The 23,491-nt window shown below is 38.5% G+C and overlaps 4 protein-coding genes across 6 annotated transcripts; all 4 read right to left on the reverse strand.

Annotated features, from left to right (window-relative positions):
• Nucleotides 1-493: 493 nt before the first annotated feature.
• LOC111491912 (transcription factor SPATULA-like) lies at nucleotides 494-3,404 on the reverse strand. Its single transcript, XM_023141010.1, has 6 exons — nucleotides 2,464-3,404; nucleotides 2,264-2,359; nucleotides 2,092-2,157; nucleotides 1,947-2,012; nucleotides 1,080-1,403; nucleotides 494-1,003 (listed from the first exon to the last, which is right to left on the reverse strand). The coding sequence occupies exons 1-6, from the start codon at nucleotides 2,983-2,985 to the stop codon at nucleotides 947-949; spliced, it is 1,131 nt and encodes a 376-aa protein (XP_022996778.1). The 5' UTR covers nucleotides 2,986-3,404; the 3' UTR covers nucleotides 494-946.
• A 435-nt stretch (nucleotides 3,405-3,839) lies between these two features.
• LOC111491824 (probable E3 ubiquitin-protein ligase RHG1A) lies at nucleotides 3,840-9,865 on the reverse strand. Of its 3 annotated transcripts, none has more exons than XM_023140874.1 (6): nucleotides 9,690-9,865; nucleotides 5,820-7,612; nucleotides 5,163-5,216; nucleotides 4,681-4,779; nucleotides 4,451-4,591; nucleotides 3,840-4,362 (listed from the first exon to the last, which is right to left on the reverse strand). In XM_023140874.1, exons 2-6 carry the CDS (start codon nucleotides 7,521-7,523, stop codon nucleotides 4,225-4,227), a joined length of 2,136 nt encoding a protein of 711 aa, XP_022996642.1. In that variant the 5' UTR covers nucleotides 7,524-7,612; nucleotides 9,690-9,865; the 3' UTR covers nucleotides 3,840-4,224. The 3 variants fall into 3 exon arrangements, with proteins under 3 accessions (XP_022996642.1, XP_022996643.1, XP_022996641.1); XM_023140875.1 differs by lacking the exon at nucleotides 9,690-9,865 and adding an exon at nucleotides 9,262-9,665 and having other exon boundaries at nucleotides 5,163-5,213; XM_023140873.1 differs by lacking the exon at nucleotides 9,690-9,865 and adding an exon at nucleotides 9,262-9,664.
• Nucleotides 9,866-16,434: 6,569 nt separating this feature from the next.
• LOC111492455 (WUSCHEL-related homeobox 4-like) lies at nucleotides 16,435-17,684 on the reverse strand. Its single transcript, XM_023141797.1, has 3 exons — nucleotides 17,304-17,684; nucleotides 16,913-17,206; nucleotides 16,435-16,813 (listed from the first exon to the last, which is right to left on the reverse strand). The coding sequence occupies exons 1-3, from the start codon at nucleotides 17,616-17,618 to the stop codon at nucleotides 16,673-16,675; spliced, it is 750 nt and encodes a 249-aa protein (XP_022997565.1). The 5' UTR covers nucleotides 17,619-17,684; the 3' UTR covers nucleotides 16,435-16,672.
• A 3,916-nt stretch (nucleotides 17,685-21,600) lies between these two features.
• LOC111492253 (ethylene-responsive transcription factor RAP2-1-like) lies at nucleotides 21,601-23,100 on the reverse strand. Its single transcript, XM_023141536.1, has one exon. The coding sequence runs from the start codon at nucleotides 22,790-22,792 to the stop codon at nucleotides 22,358-22,360; it is 435 nt and encodes a 144-aa protein (XP_022997304.1). The 5' UTR covers nucleotides 22,793-23,100; the 3' UTR covers nucleotides 21,601-22,357.
• Between the last annotated feature and the right edge of the window lie 391 nt (nucleotides 23,101-23,491).

Raw genomic sequence — 23,491 nt, forward strand, 5'->3', positions numbered from 1 at the left:
TTTTTTTTTTTTTTTTTTTTTTAATTTATAGAAATTGGGAAGAGTTTATTGTATTGCTTTGTATATATAATTCTTTAGAATATTAAATCTAAGAATTCCTTTTTACATATAAAGTAAATAACTTCTTCTTCTTTTTTTGGGTAAACCATGTTATATTCATTTGACTCGTATATGAACCTAGGAGCTTTATAGCTGTTGCTGTTGCTTTTTCTTTAGACTTCTTGTTGCATCTTTAAATGATGAAAGATAGAAATATGTGCAAAAATAAGTTTTAGATTTTTACCAAATTATCCACGAATTCTACAATTGTAGAAAATAAAAACAATTTCTAGTTTTTTTTTTTTTCAATATTATTTGCTGATTAATCATTTAAAGACAATCTCAATTTAGTCATATTTGGGGTTGCTGTAATCTCTACTAAATGGGTTCCTGAGATGAGGGTTCTTTTTTTCTTCTCTTTTTGGACAAAACGAAAAACATAAACTCGGGCACATGAACCAACTTCAATTGATATTTATCTCCAAAGAGACGCCACATTTTTTGTTTCGTTTTCTTGCCAGCATTACGACCCAAAATAATTGCTCTACTTCACATCACCTGCCTTGCCTGCCCAGATACAGCTTCAAATTGGCAAGGAAGGACCACCACCTTTGCTTCTCCCCAAGAACATTACCCACCTTCTTCTTATCCCCTTTCTTTTTCGGATACAGCAGACGGTGCAGATCTCTGCATTTCTATGATTGCCTATTTAATACTTAAACTCAAAACATAAACATCTCAACATTACGTTGTCAACCTGTTCTACAATACATTTCTAGCAAGTGTGACAATACAATATCATGCCGTTTCTGTAATGTTTGTAGCACAACATCCAACAAGGAAAGTAAGGAAATTGCTTCGTTTAAAGACCATACTCTAGAGAGTAGCATCCTGCACCCGATCGCAACTAAGACGAGTCCTTCCCTGTCCTAGCGCAATCTAACTGCACGGCTGCTTGGACATCCTGCATATTTGCAAGAAAATAATTGGTACCAATTCCACAGACGCAGAAACAAGTTTGTTGTTCTTGTTTTTGTTACCTTGAAATCGGAGGAAAGGTCAAACTCCCCTCCGTAAGCCTGTATCGTGGGTTCAAAACCGAATGCCATTTCTGAAGTTGTCGTGTTTGGTGCGGAAGGGATGGCAATTGACTGATCTGAAAGGTTACATTTGTTGGAAAGATTGAACGTAGATTGCATGGGACGCCCTTCGTTCCCAGTAAACGACGTGTCTATTCCTCTTCTGGACATTAGAAATGCATTTCCTACGTCCAAGTCCAACCCCATCTGAGGTAGTTGAATTGGCTGCAGCTTTCCCGGCAAGCACACTGGTAGCAAACTCAACCCATTTCTCATTGATAACATCTGCAAAGCCCAACGTCAATGATAACAAGAAGTTTAAATGTGTTCATCAAATTATGCCCATTTTTCTGGACCGAAAGGAAAAATGGAACAAGCTGTTTGCAACGAAAACAGGGAAAAGTTCACAAAGCAATGATCAAGAGAGGTAGCATTCCAGATCCTTATTTCTGAAGTGAATTGTATCATTATCAAATGTACGCAAGTTCTACTAGGAAAACCCTTTACTTCATGAACCATCTTCTCCGGGGAAGTAGAAACTAGGATGCAATTCTTTAGAAATTTGAAGTTCTCTGATTGGTTGGCAACCCCAAATCAAAAGGCTCTGCCATATTTGACACATAAATTGTGGACAAAAGGAATATTACTTTTTGATACATGCACATAAGATTCTGTGGCTCGAATTCGTGGACTATTTAGCAACCAATACAATGAACGAATGCATATAAAGAGAGATGAGTCCATATCAAAGAAAAGTGGAACCGTGATCAAATTCTGAGGCCCATAACCCCAAGACAAGATCAGGAAAGAAAATAAAAGGACACCCACCTGGACTTGAAGTTGAAGCTGCTTCAAATACTCAATTGCTTCATCCAACATTGAAGCTTTGTCCGTCTGTCAAAAGCACAATCTTCTTGTAACATTAAAGCATAGAGAAGTGAAACTGTCATAATCTTAAATTTGACAAACATACCTTGTTCGAATTGGGAATTAAGTTCTGAAGGGCTTTCATTTTCTCATTGATCCTCCTCCTTCGTCTCTGGCCCACTCACCAACAATATTAGCCGAAGTTAAGCAAACAAACGCTCTTAGTACAAACATAAAGACAAGAATGCTTAGAACCGGGGACCCAATATGAAACTGACCTTCTCCGACATGTTATGGACCTCAGCGCTTCTACTTCTCTTCGACGAACTTCGAGGCAGATCAGTACCGAACGGAACTTCTGGCACATCCGCACCCTTCAAAAGAGGATGGAATTAACTTAGAGGTGAAGCAAAAGCTTCATTTGGGTAATGGAAAGATAGTGAAAACTGAGAAACAGGAGGAATTTGTAACGAGTTACCTCGCTATCACAACTGAAATCCCCAGGATCATTTTCAGATGAAAGATCCCTTCTCTTCAGTGGCGCATTCGTATCGGAATCCACAGCGCCGGAGGAAGAAAACGCGTTGTCCGAACTTTCTTTGACGAAATCCCCAGGATCCGACAATTTCACGCCGCCGCAAGTGGAGTTCATAGCTAAAAATGGAGCATCGGCAAATCTCACATCCCTAACACTACAATCCGACAAAGCGTGGTTCAAAGCACGACTCGACTGAAGCCAATCCTCCGGAGAATCGAGCATGCAGGACACTCCGGCGACGGAGGGGGATTCCGTGCGCCGCGAAAACAACGAGGAAGAGTGCCAAGGAGGTTGAGAATGCAACAAGGGCGCGAACTTGTTCTTGAAGGAAACGAAAGAAGGGGAAGAAGCAGAAGAAGTGTTGGTTTGAAGGTGGGGATTGATGAAGGAAGAGAAATCTTCTGGGTCATGAGGCAAGGCAACAACATCCGAAGAAGGGGAAGTTCCGTACAGATCCGCCATGATTGAGGGTGAAAAGGGGGTGGTGGAAGTAAGGATGAAGGATTACGTTGGGTTTGTTGGTTTAGTTTGAAATTGAGGTGGGAATTGTGCGCAGAAACGGTTTGGAGTGCAAGAAAATGGATATCTGTTAGCTGTGGAATTGTATTTGCATCGTATTGGTTTGCGTTCGAGTGTACTTTTTCTTGGATTCCGTCTTATCTTTAAGCGTTGGATGGTTCGTTTTGTTGGGTAGAAAGCAAAAACAAGGATTAAGGATTTCATTAATGGTGTTTCTGAAGTTGCTGACTTCTGGTCTGCCTCCCGAGGTTCAACTTATCGCCTTCCTTCTTAATCCTAACTCTCCCGCCTTAATCTTTCCGTCTTTCCCTTTTCCTTTTTTCTGTTTTTGTGCTTCACACCCCATCAATGCCTTCTTTCTCAAAATTTGGCCCATTATTTCTTTTATTTACAAAGTTTTCCAAAAATAGAGCATTTGTCTTTTACCTAATTTCCTTTTCTGCCCTTTTCTTTTATCATAATGTAACTAATGCGACTCAATTTCTCGTTGGCACATGACCATTTTGCCCTTCATGTATAATTTTCTTTAAATTTTAAAAATTTAAATAATGAGGGGAAAATAATTTGTTTAGAAGAGGGAAATAATAATAAAATAAAATAAATTGAATGCGGGAGAGGAAGAAGAAAAGAGTAGTAAATGAGAGATGGCAGAAGAGTGAGAAAGTCAAAGACGTAATAATGATGACTCGAAACGTCACCGTTTGGCAATTGGCAATTTATTTTATCCAAAAAAATTCTACGAATAAATAAATGGATTGAATATTAGTGAGTTGCATATGTTTTGTGAGGTAAAAATATGGGGAAATCCGATGATGAGATATATTAAGGGCCAACAATCTGTAATGTCAATGGGAGTAAACATTAATTAGTTTGACCAACCACCATCCATAACACCTTGAGAAGCTAACAAACAATTCCTTGCCAATTACAACCCTTGAATTTTTGTTCTTCCAGAATAAAACCAAAGAAAAAAATGATTGCTTAATTTTACTACTTGTAGAAATGTATATAGAGCGACTTGAATGTGGCTGGCTGGCTCCTCTTCATTTTTTGCGACCAGAGGTGAAGGCAGAGATTTGGCAAGCAACACCATGGCATTTCGTCCCCCCTCGTTTGATTTGCACTTGCTTGCTTCTTTCCACTCCTTTTCAGCATCAGCAAGCAGCAGCAGCAGCTGCTGCATCATTCTCGGCTTGCTATGCCAGTTGTTTTGCAGATGGGACACAGATTCTTCTGCATCAACCACTGCTTAATGCAATCCGTGTGGAAATTGTGCCCGCATTCCAGTGTTCCCATGTCGTCTCCTTCGACGTATTCCTCCTGGAAATCAGGTGACCAATCAAATCTCAGACGGGTTCAAGAGTGATAATAAAGCTCAAAAAACACGTATGAATGAATCTGTTGCAACCTGACAAACACAGCATGGTTCTTCCTCCACCTGTGATTCAACAGCATTCACATGCTTCTTTTGTTTCAGTCGACCAACTATCGTCTCCTCACTTAGTCCTGTGTTGACATTTCCGATACGCTCTTCCAATGCCAACAATTCCTGCACTTAACATACTTTGAACATGAACAAACCAACAAGAAAAAGGTGCAAAATAATGGCTTCAGTTGGTTAGTTTGTATCAGCCCCACCTCATATGACATGTTATCAACGTCCAGACGCATATCCCTGTGCCTATCATACATATCAGCCATCCCAAAAAATAGTGACTGGTCCAGGATCATCACATCCTAATAAAACAAATTATAAAAGCAACATTAGACCATGTACAAATATCTCAGAGCCCCAAATGAAGTTTCAAGCCAAGGAGGCATAATTACATAAACACAAGGCCCTGCCCTAAACTATCATCAAGGCTATTCATATCAACTAAGTGAACCATTTTGATATTACCCAAGTAAAAGCGCACCTGAAAACTTTATTTCTATCTGTGGACTAGAAAAGAATACTGGAGTATGAACAAGACAAGTTGCTGTTCACCACCATTTTCACATTGTAACTAATCTAAACAAAAACAAAACATGCAACATAAAGACTGCTTGTATCTCATTACAACCATGTAAATTAGCCAATGCACCAATTGACCATGATACATAACCAATAAGGATCCTACCTCAACTCGTAAGCTTTCACCCCTGCGAACAAGGCCCAAGACATTGCGAATCTGCTGCAGACAAAATTAATAACATGTGAGCTTCATATTCATTTCAAAAGGTAAGATCACTGAGAATCGATGGATGATAGACTACCAACGGCAAACTAAACAGTCAAAGACAGCATTACAATCCATCAACTCTTTTTTATAGCACAATCCATACTTGTGATGTAAGTTTATTTAGGATTGGAGCAAGATTTCTTTTCCCCTGAAAACAACTGGCTCATGCCAAATAGGATTTCTCAAAGAATTTAACTGCAGTTTATAGTCGAGCAAACACCATCCTAGCAGGCGCAACCCCCACCAGGGCACTTACCTACTGAAACGCACACCTGCCCCCAGAAAAATTCAATCCAGCAACTTAGAAATGGAAATTTTCATTTTATAAAGGCTTGCATTAAAAGAGAACCTTCATAGATACTCACAATAGTAGAAATTATTTTTAATTGGTTGAATAAAGGGATTTGCATTAAAAAGAATTCATGGACCAATGATGTTCAAATGGCCCATCAATCAAAATGAACAGCTTTGAAGATGCAGACAGGCATCCAGACAGAGCACATATATGCATCTAGAGCCGCCCTACAATTACTCCATGAAAAATATTTAACATACCTCAGATACAAGTCTATTGTTGTCACTTCCTTCATTAGAAGTAGCCAAGGTTCGTAATGAATAGGGAAGACCAAGTCCACTGTCACCTCTTCTTTCCATCCATAATGCAGACCTCGGTTGCAATAAATGGTTCCCCCGGCGATCAGATCCAGATGAAAGAACCATATCCTGAGCCAAAGTAGAACCTGATCGCTGTGAATAATTATTTATCCTTCCCCCAGACTCATTTGTTGCAGAAGAAAATAGCTGCCTACGAACATATTCTGTTAACCTCCTGGGAAACTGTGTCGGAGAACTTTCAGGAGGAATCCAAGGTCCAGAAGAGGGATGGACCCCTGAAATTGAACCAACCCTGGATGTAGAAGCAACATTTCCAGGAATGGGCAAGCTCGAAGATGTTAAACCTCTACTTGATTGATTTTGAACCATATTCCTCAGCTCATTTCCTGGGACAAACATAGGATGTTCAGATACGTTTCTTCCCATGTTGTTTGGTCTCACCTCCTCACGTTGCACCACCTGCCTCTCTCCTGCAGAGCTTGATGAATTACCACTTCTTGAAGTAGAACTTCTAATCCACCTATATGGCTGCAGACTTCGAGATAAAGCAGGCACGTGTATCATAATAGGCTGACCTTGAGTAGATAAATTGTCTACAGCTGCTGCTGGCCTCAAGTCTAATACATGCTCAGCAGGTAGAAGTCTTGCTGGCGGCTGGGAAGATGGGGCCCCAGGATGCCTAACAACAGTTCCTACCGATGCAAAAGAATCTTGTGCATTTGATGAACTAATCCGTATACGATAGTTTCTTTGAGAACTGTCTGAGTTTTCCACAACAATCGACTCAGAGAAGCTGTTGGACATCAATTCACCTGTACCTCGTATAGGGGCTTGATTCATTCGTGCTAGTGGAGCAGGTATGCTTAACCTACTTCCTGTGTTGTAGCGACCAGGTAATGCTGGAAGAGGGGGCTCAGCACCCCTTTCAATATGCTGAGAGTAGCTACTGCTTCCGCTTAAAGAGGACTGTGCAACATTTCCTTCAATAGATTTTCTTTTGCAGGGTGCACGACGACCTTCCAAGGAAGAGCCTGCTCTACCATCATTTGCAAGCATTGGAAGTCCACTACTTCCAGAAGGAAGTAAAAGAGGATCAGATGCACTGGAACATAAAATCCCCCCTTCTTCTGATCCACTAGATTTATACACGTCAGTACCTTCGTTAACTCTGCTACTGTCACCTCCATGACTAGCAAAACTTGCATTTAAATTCAGAGTATGAGGAATACTATTAGAATTAGAATTTTGTATAATCAGTGGGCTCAAATTCACATGACCCAGTGAAGGATTATTTGATGGCTCACAGAGTTGGTTTTCGGTGAAGGGACCATCTGCATCACGAGTCACTGAAGACCATCCAAGCTCAGCTTTCTGCCCATCAGGCAGCACATCAGTTTGCATATCACAAGAGCTAGGTTCACCCAAGCTCCATCTGCTCAAACTTCGTTGTTCATGGCTTACAGAGCTTACATATCCAGAATTTACATCAGAAGTAGGCAATAAATAATCTGGTATACGGTTTTCTGCTGGATTCCACATGTTATTCCAGTAAACTGGTTGGTTACCAGGATTATTTGATGAAGATCCATGTTCAAAATTTATTGTTTCTGACAATGAACCGACACTACTCCTTTGCCCTTGCATTAGAGAAAATGTAAAATCCCCTATCAAATAAGAGCCAAGTCAACAAAGTTTTGTAGACCATAAACCAAGTCACGTACACTTGACTGAATCTGAAAACCGATGAAACAGAAAGCCAATTAGAATAAGAAGTTATAGGGCTTTATACAACATTACGAATTAGCATGTAAACAAACAAACTCATTGATCAAACACAACACTTTTGCAGGCACCAACACACTTGAAACTTAAACACAGTACCAAGTACAATTTGCTAGCATTCATAATATAAACAATTTCTAAATGAGTATAGGAATGCGGACCAAGAATGGATAAAGAACAAAAAAAAAAAAAAAAATCCAAAACGACAAGATAAATCACAAAGTTAGAGCTTCATGCCCTCAATAGATTGACATTATCAGCACAAGCAGACACCAAGAAATACTAATTTTCTCTAATTCAGTTTAATGGTTATCTATAGCAATCCAAGCCAAAAACCTAATACTACTAAGCAACACTTGCTTCCTATAAATGGAACTTCAATTTATTTTGATTACAAACAGATACGTGTGATATGATCAGTTCAAAATCTAAAATATTTTGAAACCTCTAATTCCATCCATACATTTGTTGGCCTATCAGCTAGAAATAAAACTTAATCAGCACAGAGAAACTTCAAAACTATATGAAGATATCAACAATAAGAACTTCATGTCGATGTCAAAGAAACACTGATTTTGGCACTTGGTACAATGTAACACGGGAAGTTTACAATATTGTCTAAAAAATGTTAAATGGCATCTTGCAGGTGAAATGTCCAACACCTGTGAGAAATTGCAGTCCCATATCATGCATAGAAATGCATGCAACATTATATCAGCGAAGGAAAGAAAAATAATAGGATATGGAGGAACCCTTCAAATCCAGAATGTAAGCAAGCACCCAGAGACAACTGATGATAACTCAGCAACACAGAAACGTAATATCCAAGTGCAAAATGTTCAATTCAATAAAACATTTCTAACGTGCAAGCACTTGCAGATTCAATTACTCATTTGCATGTTTCTATCCCTAGAAGAGGGCTCACAACAATGGCGACGCCTCACATTAATATTATGAAATAGTACATAATTTCATCTAGTCCAGAAACTGTCCCAAATGTCAAATAAGCAAATGAACCAAAAATTGTGGGTTAGAACTCAGCGAAGCGTCAAAAACACATCCCATCCATCCACAAGAGGAAAAACGTTAAGGCATCGAAGCTACAGAACTAAATCCCAGAATCGATTAAAATCAGACTCCCAGATTAGGCAAACAGCTTAACCCCAACTGCGATCAAAACAACTGAAATTTTCTAATACAAACAACCTACAAAAAAGCACTGATATAGGCGGAGAAATCATGGCCGCTAAACTTATATCCATACATTTTGGCGTGATTAGAACCATCATCGCCGAAGTCGCCGATAAGATTAGTTCAAAATTCAGATTGAAGAAGCCAAAAGCCAAACCCTTTCACCCTTCAATATACCCTTTTAACAAAACCCTCAAACGAAGAAGATTATAGTTTTTAAAAAAAAAAAAAAACGAAAGAATATATGATGTTGAACAGTATTCATATTATCCGCTAATTCTGTTAAGGCATTAAAAAACCTCCTCCATAATAGACGATAATAACCACAAAGATCAAACATTCGATTATTGAATCATCCATCGTCACCAAGAACCGATCAACCAAGAACAAGGAGGTCAAAAGGACTTACCAGAGAGATGGAAATTTGAAATTTTAAATTTGTAAAGGGAAAAAGATGGCCGGATCTATGAAGAAGGATCTCGGATGAAAACCCAAGGAAGTAATCCCTAAACGGAAGTGAGGGAGAAGAAAGCTTTAAGTTTGAGAACCTCCCACGGAATGAAAGTGGGAGATAACAAAACCCACCGAGTAATGGGTGAGGGAAAGGTGGGGGATGTGAGGTAGACAAAAGACCATGTCCAAGATTAAAACTTGAAGAATTAACCCAGAAGAATAAAAAGGAGAGGGAGAGGGGGAGTAACAGTTCACACGCAGGAGGACAGGACAGGCAAGGGCGTTCCCATCTATAGACACAGAATTTAATAAAATTTCTTTAACCAACAATGAAAAAGAAAAAAAGAGAGAGAGAATAAAAGTGTGTCCCGTTGCGACGCTTACCAAATGGCTCAGGGCCCAGGTTCAAAGTCTCCATCTTGTGTTGGTGTTGTTAGAAAAGAAAAACCCTCAAAAGAGAAGAAAACTAAACACGCAAGAAAATTAGTGAATATAAAGAAAAGACCCGCCTCCCAATGTCCGCCATGGACAGCCTCAGCCTCAGCCCCACCCCCACTTGCCCACTCCCCTCTTCTTCCTCCTCCTCTTTCGCCTTCAATTCCACCCTCTCTCTCTCTCTCTCTCTCTCTCTCTCTCTCTACAGTGGATTAGGGCTGTAAAATATGACCAAATAAGATGCACAAAATAAAAAGCATAAACGTGGCAAGGATCCTTTTCCTTTCCTGGGTCCCTCCCATTCCTAAACTTGAGATTTCGTTTCCTTTCTTTGCTGCCACGGCTGTTTGTGTGTAATTTTTGACCATCTATTAACGGGGGGAAGTTTTTCCTTTACCCAGCACGTGGTCAAACAAATGTTAATAATCACAATAATCATTCAATTTGTTATTTTTTGCTTTTATTTGCTTAATGTAACGTATAAAATTTGCAAATACAGAATCATATCACATCCCTCGTATTATATACGTTTTGGATTTTATATGGCAGTGTTGCTTAAAAGAATGTGAAAGGCTGAAGCTAATTGAGTATTAGGCCAGATTCTTAACCCGACTTCCCCTTTTGAAATGAATGCCCACCCCCCACCGTTCATGCCTCAATTGTGGCCCTATGCCTTCTTTTTGGTTTTGGTGCCATTCCCACTTTTTTGTTCTTCTCTCTTTTATTTGTTACTGTCTTTCAAATGTGGATTTGCTTTGCCATATACCCTCTGTTTCTTTATGCCATCAAACCAGGCCTCACAATATGATACCAATTTCTCTATACCATATGGGTTTGTTTGCTTGTAAACACCAAAGCCTTCCCATCTCCTAAAGGGAAAATTTTATGCTTTTTTTAGAATCATAATCACACGTACTTGTTATAATAACGTTCCACCATAGAGAATTTACAACATTTCAATGCTTTTGACTAATTGGAGAAATAGATGGCCAAACCTAAGGCTTTGGCTAATCAACAACCCAGACGGCTTAGCTTAGATGCTTTTGCTTAGCTATAAAATAAAATATATCACTTTAATATATGAGGGCTCAATCATGCACCCACATAAATTTATACATCTAGAGATAGAGACAGAGACAGATTGGCCCTTTGAATAAAGAAACCACTCGTGAAACGGAGGCAAAACAGTGGTTGGTTGCCAAGATGGAACCGTGAGATCCATCAATAATTTCATATAATTACCATTTCAAATCCATTTTCCTTCTCTTTTGCAAATTCAGTGTTACAAATCATGGATCTACCAAACCCAGAAATCAGGTATTTGGGGTCATCCACCTAATTTACTGTGCTTAGGCATAAAGGGTCGAGGAGAGTGAAATTAACCAAGCATTTGAGATGGGTAACTTTTCTTATTCTTCTTTTAACCAACGGCGGTAGATATAATTATGAAGTTAAACCGTGAGGGAACCAAGATTGCCTTTCTCCTAACCCACCATTATAAGTGGGCATCTTTGTCACTTGCAAATTTTCTTCTCAAAATGAGTAGAAAGAAGATTGAAATTGAATCAAAATGAATGTGTCAAAGAAAGAAAATTGGATGCGACTTTTGTCAATAATCAAACAGCAGAAAAATGTGCTAATCAATCCCACCTATCAACCAAGAACTTTAAATAATATTTATTTTTTTAAAAAAAAAGGAACGGAATTGGTACAACAAATGAAAAGGCGTCTGCTGCAATAATCACTGAAAACTGACATGCCAATCCCTTTCATCTGCAAATGTTGAAGTAAATATATTTACCAAACCATCAAGTGAAAAGAACTGCAGGAGTTTAAGAAAGAAGGGTGAAAATGATGCAAAGACCAGTCCTTGGTGGAACGGTCATTCACCCATAGCTCCAAAACAATAATATCACAATGCAACTCAGACTACGAGCAATAAACAGAAAAAGGAAAGGAAAAAAAGAAGGCCTTTTTCATCGTCATTGAACTTTGCATACAAAGTTGGAAATTTTGAAAGTAACTCTTCAAATCAAAAGCAAAGAATGGTAATAATTATTGGGTGAATCTTAAAACCGAACTCAACATTTTCAGGCCATCAATTAACTTGTCTGAGCTGTGTTCAAAATTACCATGAAACTTGGTTCATAAGAAGCAGTTGATACCCATTCAAGTCCTGGTCCATAAGAAAAGTATTTGCTCCCAGCTTAAGCCACACACGTGGGAAGCCACCAGCAGTCAAATCATTATACAGAAGAAGGTAATCAAATAATTAGGACGGAAATTGTGAAAAGGCAAGGAAAACAGAAGCAATTTCGCAGAGGTTTCACAAACAGAAACGTGGGTCTGATAAGATAAACATCAAACAGTTCTCTTTATTTTAATTGTGTCCACTTTCATTACAATCCACGTGTTAGAAGGTAAATGTTGTTTCCTATGTGTCCGGCTGAACATTGGGAGTTGCAGGACAAAGAAAGACAAACTAATGACATGCACAAGGTCAATACGAAAATGCACACCGTAGGATACAGATTCGCAAGTGTCTTACGCTTTCATTGCCAACAAATGTAGCTGTCTACAAAATGCAAGACCAACGACCGTTGAATTTTGGTAGCAGCCACATACCCCTCATGCGACCAGCTGGGATGTCATACAGCGTCTGGAAAACACTCCTTAAATACCCTCCGCCACTTGTCTTCGAAGTCTTAAGTGACTCAGTATTTGCTAAACTTCAATTTGGCCCATCCTGGAAGCATCCATGTAGCAAAGAAGCACCTGCATAGAGAAAAGTTTTAGCCTAGAGAGCAGAAGTCATGGGGAAAAACCTTAGCAGACCACATCGCGCGGAAGTTAGCTGCTGAAAACCAAATCCGATCTATATAGAGGAGAGCCATGGTAGAATTTCTCTTTAGGAAAAAGAAAGAAGAAGAAGAATGTACGCATAACGTAAATGGACGCAGAGAACTTGCAGCTTTCTTTTCTGACTGTTTGTTTCTGCAGCTTCTACTACTACTACCAATTTTTCAACTATTTATAACTGGTCATCTTTGACATACACTCCATGTTAATACTCAGAATTACAGCAGAAACCATCATTGGTTACCCCTCCCCGCCCCCCAGGAACACCAGAATATCATCGAATACATGCCCGCAGAAGTCATCCCACACACAGAGGTGGCATGGAAGGAAACGCATACGAATATGGGGAAACCATCTAGATCCCAACAGCGAAATTTACAAAACGAATTATGACAATCATGGGTCATGGATCTCAATTAAACTAATAGAATAACTATCAAACTCTACGATATTTGATTATCTCAAGCACACCACTATTTGAGCCCCTAACCCTCTTAAAACATCTGAGGTTGACCATTTTACCACCATGGTGATTGCCACAACGTATAAATATCAGTCATCTTATCCATAGTAATGAGAGAAATTCGCAAGCTACATTCGAATAAGAGGATAAAGAAAAAGTCAAGAGAAGAGAAGGATGAGAACAAAATATTTGGGAGAAGAAAGCAATAACATCAAAGCTGCATAATCTAGATAACAATTTTTTGTTTCTTACAGGAAAGACATTTATATTAAATGGGGTAAATATCGGCTACTATAATAGTGTATTCCATGATGGGAAAGACTTAGTTCTACTGAAAAATGCATACATATTGAAGAGTTTATGCAAAACGCTTGCATGGTGCATGGAAGAGAGGTTTTAACAGAAAATTTCCAACAGTAATATATAGAGAACATTAAGAACGGTTTCCTGAAAATGACACAAGCAACCTACGAGCCAGTAGACTGGAACTTATAAGGTTGCTCCAATTTTTTAAGCAAAAATCCAATTATCAATTGCTCTTACACAAAGAAAAACTATGGGAACTGGGAACTGTATTTATTAATCAAAAAAGTAATTCAAGGAGATGGTCAGTTTCCCTTACAAGCAATCTTAATATTCTTGCCTCACTAAGCGAACAATCTCCCCTGAAAACTTGACAATCTCCCATGTATACAGGGGCGTGACAAACATTAGCTCGATCATCTAGTTAAGAGTACAAAAGAATCAAGGAAGTATTAGAATTGCCATTCAACATGCTTGTTCTTAGTTCAACAAAATAGCAAATCCTGAACGTTAGCGAATTCTTTAACAATTGGGCATATTCTGTGAATTTAGTATAAGGGCTTAGAGAAAAAAAATTGACAAAATTTATCATCATCAACCAAGTTTATATCTAGATACTTGGCAAGTTAATCTGCTCAGTCAACTCTTGAACTCTCAACTCACAAATTTTCAGAGCTTTTCAGCCTACTCTTTATCATTCAAGCCCATTAATTGCTGTCCAAGAGGTGTATCAACGTCCAGTTTTGTTAGTCGTTGATCAGCATTCCGTTAGTTTATCTATCCCATTTTGTGTAGATTTTTCATTCTCAACTTATGTCTTGAACAAAATCATATCCGATAACACGCCAGAAGCATCTATAACAATCTTACAAGATAAGAGGAATGCCAAAAGACAAACAAGTGCATGGTAAGACGTTTTATGCTAAGTTGGTTTGTCCAAATGGTGTACCATAAAAAAATAACACTGCCCACACAAAAATTTGCTTTCAAAGGGGGAAATTTGATATATTAAAAACATTGAATGGGAAAATTGGTCGAAGTACAAAATGTCACATCTAGAAGAGCCTCCAATTACAAAAATATCAGACAATCGAATAAGCGTCCGTGGGACACGGATGAAGACTACTATAAACAATGAGCATTGGTCTGCTGGTGTGGGAGAGGTTATGAAGTCAAATCAGATGCTCAACCAAGTGATAATTTTGATTCAAATCAGATATATCAGAAACAGCAACATAGACGAAAACGACCCCTCGAGTTTCATATTTTATAACATTCTAGAATATGACATAAACAAGAAGGAAAAAGAATTAGTAGAAGATAGATAGATAAGAACGCACCTAAACAAGTATATTATGAATCCGTCATTTGTGGGTGTGGGTGGGGCAGCGACGAAGCAGCATAATTGTAATGGGTTTGTCAGTTAGTGAAGTAAAGAAGGAGATTGAGCATCTGGGCCGTTTTCTGTGTGTTGACAGATCTTGGACTGGGCTTTAGAGGCCGATATGTCTTCCACATCACTCTCTTCCTGCCCGGCGAGCGAGGTTATGCCCGAAGCAAAAACAAGGTTGGAGGGCAAAAAGGGAATTGGAGAAAAAGTAAATAAAAATAAAGGCTAGTGCCATGCATATTGGCAATAAGCCTAGGAGGGAGGCTACCAACAATATGGTCTTCCATTATATCTTAAATTATTATTGTAATAAAAATAAATAAATTTAAAATTATAGTTCGAAAATTAAAAAAGGGATGGGAGGAGGTTTGTTAGGACGTGAAAATGTGATTAGACACGTGGCCCACCAGAATCTAACACGATCTACTTGATTGATGAATTGGGTAAAGTCTGTTTATTAAAAGGAAAAACAAACCTAAACTCCTTCCTCTTATGGTCATTACACTTCTTCACTAACCCAAATTATGAACACTAAATTACCAATTAATCGTTTGGATACCCTCTTCCATAAATCCTCGCAATTCGAGAATAATGCTATATATATATATATTTTATAAAATGGATTTTGGTAGGGAATTTATTATTTTAAAACCTTTGTCTAAAATATTTCACCAATGACTTTTGAAACTTGTTACATTTCCAATTTTCTAACATCTTCATTATTCAGCTTTAAATCGCTTTTCGAATAGTTAATCTCTCATGCCTCCTTTAAAAAGAGTTTTTGGATTCAATATTTTTCAATGACGGCGATTAGTTAAATTATTAAAAAAAATAAAGAAAAAACTTTTGATCTTTTGTGATGAATACTCAACCAACTTAGTGATTCTTTACAAAGATGCTCATTTTATTTTGTTTTTTAAATCCCAAACCCCAAAATAATTCTAATAGCCTGATGAAAACAAAATTAATTCGCTCCACAATCGTCCAAACATGAACGGAGAGAATTTATGATAATTTCATGATAATAGAAAGTTGAGAGAAGATGAGACATGAACATGGATGTTTTGTTTTATTTAGACCCCATCATCATCATGATTGCGAACAGATTGTGCGTTATGGTAATGGACAAACATAAATTTGACAATTATTTTGGATTTTGGAAGGGGTAGCTACCTATTTCCATTAGTTGTATTATTATTATTATTATTATAATGATCATGATATTTGAAACTAATGGAGGGTGTTAATATTTGCTTTCCCTCCAAGAGGATTGGCCCCCACTTAGCACTTGTGTTGTGTGAATTGAAATACATGCATGTCTCGTCCAAACACAAAAGAAAAGAAAAGGAATTGATGTCCCGAGATTGGGTTGGGTTGGGTTTGATATGCCACTTTATGAAAGTGTTGTGTAAGTAAGTGGTCTATTTTTCTTCTCTTCTTTTGTAATGCTTTTGTTTAATGGTGGCAAAAGTGTAAGTTTGAAATCCGAGAATGAAGGATAAGGAAGGGGGATGGAAGGCAGCCTCGTGGACTTCAGTGTCGAATAATGCCTCTCCCTCCTCCACTTTTATTAACCTAAAAAGCCTTCCATTTTGTCAAACAAAAGGATGCGTTTTTCTAAACAAGTCTTGTTGGTAAAAGGAAAAAAGGAACACAAATTAGGTTGGGTGCTTCGGTGAGAGAGATAAAGAGAAGAATTAGATAGATGAGTACAAAGAGAGTGGTAGTAGTTGTTGTTGTTGTTGTTGTTGGTCTTTCTTTTTTCTTTCTTCTTTCTCCAAACCCAACACAAACAAGAGAAAAAAGAGAGACACAAATTTAAACCACATTCGTGACAACACAGATTATCAAAATCAAAAGTGTTTTTTTTTTTTTTTTTTTTTTTTTAAATTTGGAAAAAAATTGCAACAAATTGGATCATCTGCCTTCTGGGTGCAACGGGAATAACTCCAGAGTCCTATCACCGTCCTCCTTTTTACACAATATACCGTTATGTTCTACCAAACACTCAAACCCCCAGTACAAGCACTTCTTCTTGTACGGACTGTCTTCCTCTCCCTGCAATTATATATATATATATGTATATATATACATTTAGATAATGTTGGGTTTTGAGTATTTGAAAATATGGGATGATTGATTGAATTTGTAGCGTACCGGGAAAGAAGGGTGGAAGGTGGGGAGGATGGGAGGAGGAGGAGTTCTGGGGGAGTGGGGAAGACCCAGGCTGTTGCGCTTCTGTTTCTGTCGCTCACGGGCTTTGTGGTTCTGAAACCAATAGAACACGTTCTTGCCTTCGATCTTGCCGTAGTTGCCCAGCTGGGCAGTGATGTGCTCAATCTGTTGGGCATTGGGAGTCCTCATTCCTCTGCTGTACAGCATCTCCAATATCCCAATCTGTTCTTGGGTTGGATTCCACCGCGTCCCCCCGGGATGTGTCTCCACTGCCGTCTGCACAAATTTCAACCCCCGGGGTAATTTCTCAGTTTTTAACAAACCCCAAACCCCAAACCCCAAGAGAAGGTACATAATAGTTGTAGTTAGTTACCTGGGGGGAAGAAGAGGAAGAAGAGGAAGAAGAGCCTTTGTTATGGTCATGAGAGGAACCCAGTTTTCTGGGGCCACAATCGGGTCGGATGAAGGTCTTGAGGTCCAAAGTGGTGAGCGTGGTGGTAGTGTTATGATCGGAGGAGGAGGAGGGATGTTGTTGTTGTTGTTGGTGGTGGTGGTGCTGTTGTTGTTGTTGAAGCTTAGGGGCAAGAGGGCGTAAGCGCTTGCAGCCGAGGGAGAGGGAGGGTTCGTCCCAAAATCCACGTGCGAACTGATGAACCTTCATGCTTGATCCCATGGTGAAGAATCGCATCAAACCCCCCACCTCTTATTATATAGTATACACACACTCAAAGATTTCCCTCCCAAAGTAAAAGAAAAAAGAAAAAAGAAGAAAAAAAAGGCAAGTAAAATGGGTAAAAAGAAAGTGGGAAATGTAGTGGTGCTTAGAAGAAGCAAGACCAAATGATGAGGTGAGGTTGACTTCACCATATATCTTTTTTCTTTGGGACATCAAAGGGGCAGATTACAGGCATACTGCAGTTTTATTTATTTATTTATATTTATATTGAAAAATTAAAATTAAAATAATAGTCAAGTTCCTTCCAAACAAACTAGGGGAGATGGAGTGATTGTTTGTCCTACTTCAAATACTTCCCTTGCCTCAATTTAATATTATTTTATTTCCACCTTAGACCATAAAGGTGTTTGTTTTTAGGGCTTATGAGTTTATGAGAGTATACATTGTTAATGCTTTAAGATGTTTAGGATTATAATTTTTAGGGTTTTAAGTGTTCTTCAACCATCGTTCCTTTCTCACCATCGTCTAATTATTTTTTTAAAACTTAGAACATAAACACACAAAATATATGTATATAATTGTAATAATCTAAACCCTTTCTTATCTTACATATATTTTCATCATCCTTACAATTTTAAATACTTATGGTAGGGTGTGGTTTTCACATCATTATAAATAGTGTTTTGTTCCTCTCGAATCAAGGTGGGATTGGACAATCCACCCACTTGGGGGTCCAGTGTTATTGTTGACACACTGCCTAATATCTAGTTTTCATATCATTTTTAACGACCTAAGCCTATATCTAGTTGCAGATATTGTTTATTTTGACTTGTTACGTATTATCTGTCGTTAACCTCACAATTTTAAAATGCATCTACTAAAGAAAAGTTTTAACATCTTTATGCTTAGATAATGGAATAGACAGGTTTAGCTCATGGTTGGAAGAAAAACAACAAAAATAAAGGTTCTAATCTCGTATTAATACACTTGTATATTCTTGATCTTGATCTTCTCCTAAACTAGTTTGGGTGGGATTCCAAGAATCATCAACCATTCATTTTTTAAATGAACATACTTGCATGCATAATAAAAAAATGGAGTAAGAGATTAGAGTGGGATAAGGAGGGGATTTCTTTTTTTTTTTGGGGGGGTAAGAAAAGAAAGATGGAATATTCGTGTAATTTGGGGGGGAAGAAAGAGAGAAAGGGATATTTGTATTTGAATGAAAGGAAAAGGAAAATGGGAATGAGGGTGCAATGCATGTGGGAGAAGGAAGAGAGTTGGGCAGTCAAATCGGGTGGGTTTTATTTTCTTGCTTTCATCATAAGGTGTGTTTGCTTTTCGGTGCCCTCTCTTCCTCTCTCATCCTTTTTACTATAAAGCTGGAAACACCAAACCAACTAAGACAGAGAGACACACCAAAAAGAACAAAACAAAAGTATAATTCCTCCAATCCCAACAAACCTCTATATGCTTTATAATTATTATTTATACCATACGGTGGTGTCGTGTGGTGTGGTGCGGTGCGGTGTGGTGTGGTGTGAAGTGAAGTGAAGTGAAGTGAAGTGAGAATCCATTTAGATATATATATATACTACTGAAGCAAAGCCTCCCAATCCCCGTTTCTATATTCCCAATAATCCCCCACGCACTTCTTTGGGAGCTGTTGACCCAATTTCCCAAATATATACCCCCGCCGCTCTACAAATTATAAATTACAAATTACAATATTACACGCTTCTCAATCTGCCAGCTGCACCCTCGTTCCAATTAACCATCATCAAAATTCAAAAGGGTTCTGCTGACTCACGTGTGCCTCAACCAAATAACTCATCTAATGTAATGCAATGCAAATAAGTAGACAAATTTAAGATTATAGCGCACATGGGATTCAAATAATGTAATCACATAAAAAACAAATGTTTGACAAATAGAAAAAAGGTTATTAGATTTGATATGGATGGGTAGCGTAAAACCAAGAGACAGCTAACCCAATGCCCTTTCGTCCCTCAATTATTCCATCCTGCCTTAGATTTTGTTGGTGAAAGGAAGGACAGCATGTGTTGTTCTCCTTCCTCCCTCCCTCCCTCCCTCTCTCTGTTTACACTAACCTAACCATTTCTTTACTATTCATTTTTAATGGCCTCCAGTAGTAATACAACAAATGAATCTATTAGTGGAAAATGGTTGGAAGTGAAAGGGATGATGATGATGATGGCGGTGGTGATGATGGATGAGGAAAAGGATTAGTCAAAATGAATTAGTGTGGACTGTGATGGAAGGTAAAAGAGAGATTCCCCCACGTAGTGAAAGGCAAAAGTAGAAAGCAGACGCACGGTGTGGCTCTCAGTCTCAGTCCCGCATTCATTTGGTGCGGAACCAATGATTAGGTTAATGGTTCAAATGTTGAAGATTGAGATGAATGCGGGAGAAGAGGAGAGGAATGATGTCCAAAATGTTGAAATTAGTAGTATTATCATCATCATCATTACCCTTGACTTGACTCCATTTTGTCCTCTTTTTAAGTACCACCCCCCCACCATCTTCATTATCATCGTGTACATTTACATTTACATTTACATTTGCACCAATATCTAATATTAACATACCTCAATTCAATTAATGAAGTTAATGAAATTTAGAGAGGGAGAAATGAAAAAAGGTAGAGGGTGGGGGGAGGGATGGGATAGAAATGGAATGATTTGAGTTTGGTATTAAGGAAAAAGAGAGAAGAAATGATGGGGGGGGGACGTGTGATTTGGGAGGAGGAGGAGGGTCCCACACAGTGGAAGAAGCGGTGGGAAATGATGATTCGATTAGAGGAAGACACAGCCATCATTTGCACGTGTCTATGCCCCACACCACCCATTTGCCCTTTTCAATGTTTTAAATCAACGGCCCACATTAGATGAGTAATTAAGAGGGGGTTAATCAGTGGGCTCATTATTCTGGAGCCCAATAATCTGATAACCCCTCCTTCATTCAACCTTTGACTCACACAAAACACTAAAACACTAAAACACCTACAACTTTATATTTGTATGCTATGGTATGAAAGCTTTATTTATGGGTAGGAAAGTGATAGTTGAAATTCATGGAGAAATAGTAATGATAGCAGCAGTATGAGTAGTAGTAGTAGTAGCAGCAGCAGCAGAAGAGGAATGATTGGTATTGAGTTGGGGCCTATGTCTTTACAGTTTTATTTTTTCCCGAGAAAAAAGTGAGGGAGGGAAAGTTGAAGGATTTAGGAGTTGTCATGTTAGGGAAAGTGGTTGCATTTTCGTACTCGTAAATAAAAAAAAAAATAAAAAAAAGAGGGTTTGATTTGAATGGCAAATGGATGGCAGTCCAAATGATGGTATGCCTCTGCTAACATTCCCTTTTTCTTCTTCTTTTTGTTTCGCACAAATTCAATTTTCACACTCATCTGCGATTGATTTGATTTGATTTAATTCTATTCTATTCTGTTTCTTACACCTACCACCACGTCCTCTCCAATAATTCAAACACATCCCCATCCAATATATATATATATATTTTTATTTTATTCTCTACCATCTTCTTCATCAAATATTCCACTTTCATGTCAGCCCAATCTAGTTGGGCCCAATCTCCTCTCATCCTCCAAATATTTTGGGCTCACAAACAACACACTACCCAATAATATAATTCTTTTCAAAAATATCATTCAAGATTTTGTTTCCTTATATTTTTACTTTTATCTTCTCTCTCTCTCTCTCTCTCTCTATATATATATATATATATATATATATATATATATCAAATTATTCATATAATTTCATAATTAAAATAAATATAGAAACAAAATAAAAAAATCAATTCTATCTCATCTTTGAACCTAATAAAGAAGTGTATTATTTCCTTATAAACAAACTTAGGGTGGATGTGATCTTACTCCCATTAATAGGGTGTGGGCGAATAATATATATATATATATAATATAGGGATGTATAAATGACAATGCCAGCTAAGTGCCAAGTGGTCGGTCGGATTTATTATCTTGGAAAACTCCCAATAAAATTTGTGAAAAGTGTCTGTTGTCTTGTCAGCCTATCGTTTTGCCAATATAAAGTATATGATGGGATAAATAAATAAATAAATAAAAATATTACCACCGACCTTCTAGAAGAAACTTAGAATTCTGGTTTCCGTTTCCGTTTCCGTTTGGGAAGTCAAGTATTCAACATGACGACGGCGACGGCGACATTATCCTTCGATTCGTGGACTCCACACGGCGGCCCACCCAAACAAAAACTCATCCTTATCTTCTTCTTCTTCTTCTTCTTCTTCTTCTTAGCAAAATTTAGAGCAATCAGCGCCGCATTCCCTTCCGTTTTCTTCGTCTTCTTCCCTTTTCATCGCTTCCGTTCAAACACCCATTTTCCCGGAAGACGTAAAAATAAAACTAATTCAGACCAATCGCAAGAAATTAATAATGCAAAAAACAAAAAAAAAAAGAAGATAAATCAGAGCAAGGATCCATCAACAAGCTTGCTTTACCATCTCCCATGTTACAAATTGGAAGCTATAATCAAAGATATAGCAAATTAAGAAGGGGAAAGGGGAACCACTTTGGGTTCGTTTCAATTTAATTTCCACCCCACCCCAACCCAAGATTTGATTTTCTTTCTCCCGTATTTCATCATCCTCGTCCTCTTTTCAGAGAACAGGGGGAGAGCTGGTAAAACATGAAAAATATGTGGACAAGGCTATCAAACAGTGATCCTCACTCAACAATCTTCATCCGAGCTTTCCGGCTCCGGAAACTGGTTCAAATCGGGCTTCTCGGAAATGGGTTTCGATTGCCGGAGAGAAGTTCGGTTGGCGGCGGCGTCCACTCTGGCACCCACCTCAATAGCTCTTCTGCGAATTGAAGAAGGTGAAACGTCCAGAAGCTGGTGGTCCATGTCCTGTAAGATGAGGTCGGGAAAGTTAAGGCGGGCAGATGGACCTCTGAGGTAGAAGACGGCGGTGTCGTAGGCTCTAGCGGCGGCGAGGGGGGTTGTGTAAGAACCAAGCCAAATCCTAGACCGCTTGTTGGGCTCCCTGATTTCGGCGACCCACTTCCCCCACTTCCTCATCCTAATTCCCCTGTACGGCTTCTCCTGCCGCCCTGTCAGCTGCTTGCGCTTCTCCGGAATGGTCGAGTCGCGTGTTTGTTCCATGGTATTAGAGGTAGTTGAGATTTGGGTTTGGGTTTGCGTTGAATCACTTGGAATGGAGAGCCATAAGAGAGAATTGGGTAGAAGTTTGTTTATATGTGGGGAGGAGAAAAAAGAGGAAGAATTGGAGACGGCCACCACGTCGTTGAGGGGCGAAGGGACAAATCCAAAGATGGCCGACAAATTCAATCGTCTGTCACTCTGTCTGTCTATCAAACAATTAAAGAAGAAGAAGAAGAAGAAGAAGAAGAAGAAGAAGAAGAAGAAGAAGAAGAAGAAGAAGAAGAAGAAGAAGAAGAATTGGAAGGGAACCCAAATTACATAATTAGTTTATAGAGCATCCATCCATCCATCCATCCATCCATCCATCCATGAGCTTAGGCGGATAAGGGATAAATAAATGAGAATTGGACACAGAGGGGGTGTCAAGCATGTGATGAGATGGGGGGGAGGGGGAGGCCAATATTGGATTAGGTTTCCCAATGTTTGCGCCTTTACAACGCAGTGCTCTAATCCACACAAATGAATTTAAATTCCAAGTGTTGGGTATTTTATATTCGAGGATTACAGAAATTGGGAATGATATAGCTATATTTTTATTAGTTGTTGGTAATAATTTCTATTATATATTATATAAATGTCCCATAACAAGAATCATATCATATCATTCGTAACCCTTTGTTTGTGCACAAAACAAGTGGT

The sequence above is a fragment of the Cucurbita maxima genome, unplaced genomic scaffold (genome assembly GCF_002738345.1).
Source record: "Cucurbita maxima cultivar Rimu unplaced genomic scaffold, Cmax_1.0 Cma_Scf00017, whole genome shotgun sequence".
Lineage (NCBI taxonomy): Eukaryota > Viridiplantae > Streptophyta > Magnoliopsida > Cucurbitales > Cucurbitaceae > Cucurbita > Cucurbita maxima.

Bases quoted from the DNA above. Each gene is read 5' to 3' on its own strand.
- LOC111491912 (XM_023141010.1), bottom strand. From the start codon at position 2,985: ATGGCGGATCTGTACGGAACTTCCCCTTCTTCGGATGTTGTTGCCTTG. The intron at 1,404-1,946 runs GTGGGTGTCCTT...TGGGCTTTGCAG, and splicing joins AGCTTCAACTTCAAGTCCAG to ATGTTATCAATGAGAAATGG. The intron at 1,004-1,079 runs GTAACAAAAACA...GCAAATATGCAG, and splicing joins ACCTTTCCTCCGATTTCAAG to GATGTCCAAGCAGCCGTGCA.
- LOC111491824 (XM_023140874.1), bottom strand. From the start codon at position 7,523: ATGCAAGGGCAAAGGAGTAGTGTCGGTTCATTGTCAGAAACAATAAAT. The intron at 4,780-5,162 runs GTAGGATCCTTA...TTGTTTTATTAG, and splicing joins GTGAAAGCTTACGAGTTGAG to GATGTGATGATCCTGGACCA. The intron at 4,363-4,450 runs GTTGCAACAGAT...CCTGATTTCCAG, and splicing joins AACCATGCTGTGTTTGTCAG to GAGGAATACGTCGAAGGAGA.
- LOC111492455 (XM_023141797.1), bottom strand. From the start codon at position 17,618: ATGCGATTCTTCACCATGGGATCAAGCATGAAGGTTCATCAGTTCGCA. The intron at 17,207-17,303 runs GTAACTAACTAC...AAATTTGTGCAG, and splicing joins CTTCCTCTTCTTCCCCCCAG to ACGGCAGTGGAGACACATCC. The intron at 16,814-16,912 runs GTACGCTACAAA...ATATAATTGCAG, and splicing joins CCTTCCACCCTTCTTTCCCG to GGAGAGGAAGACAGTCCGTA.
- LOC111492253 (XM_023141536.1), bottom strand. From the start codon at position 22,792: ATGGAACAAACACGCGACTCGACCATTCCGGAGAAGCGCAAGCAGCTG.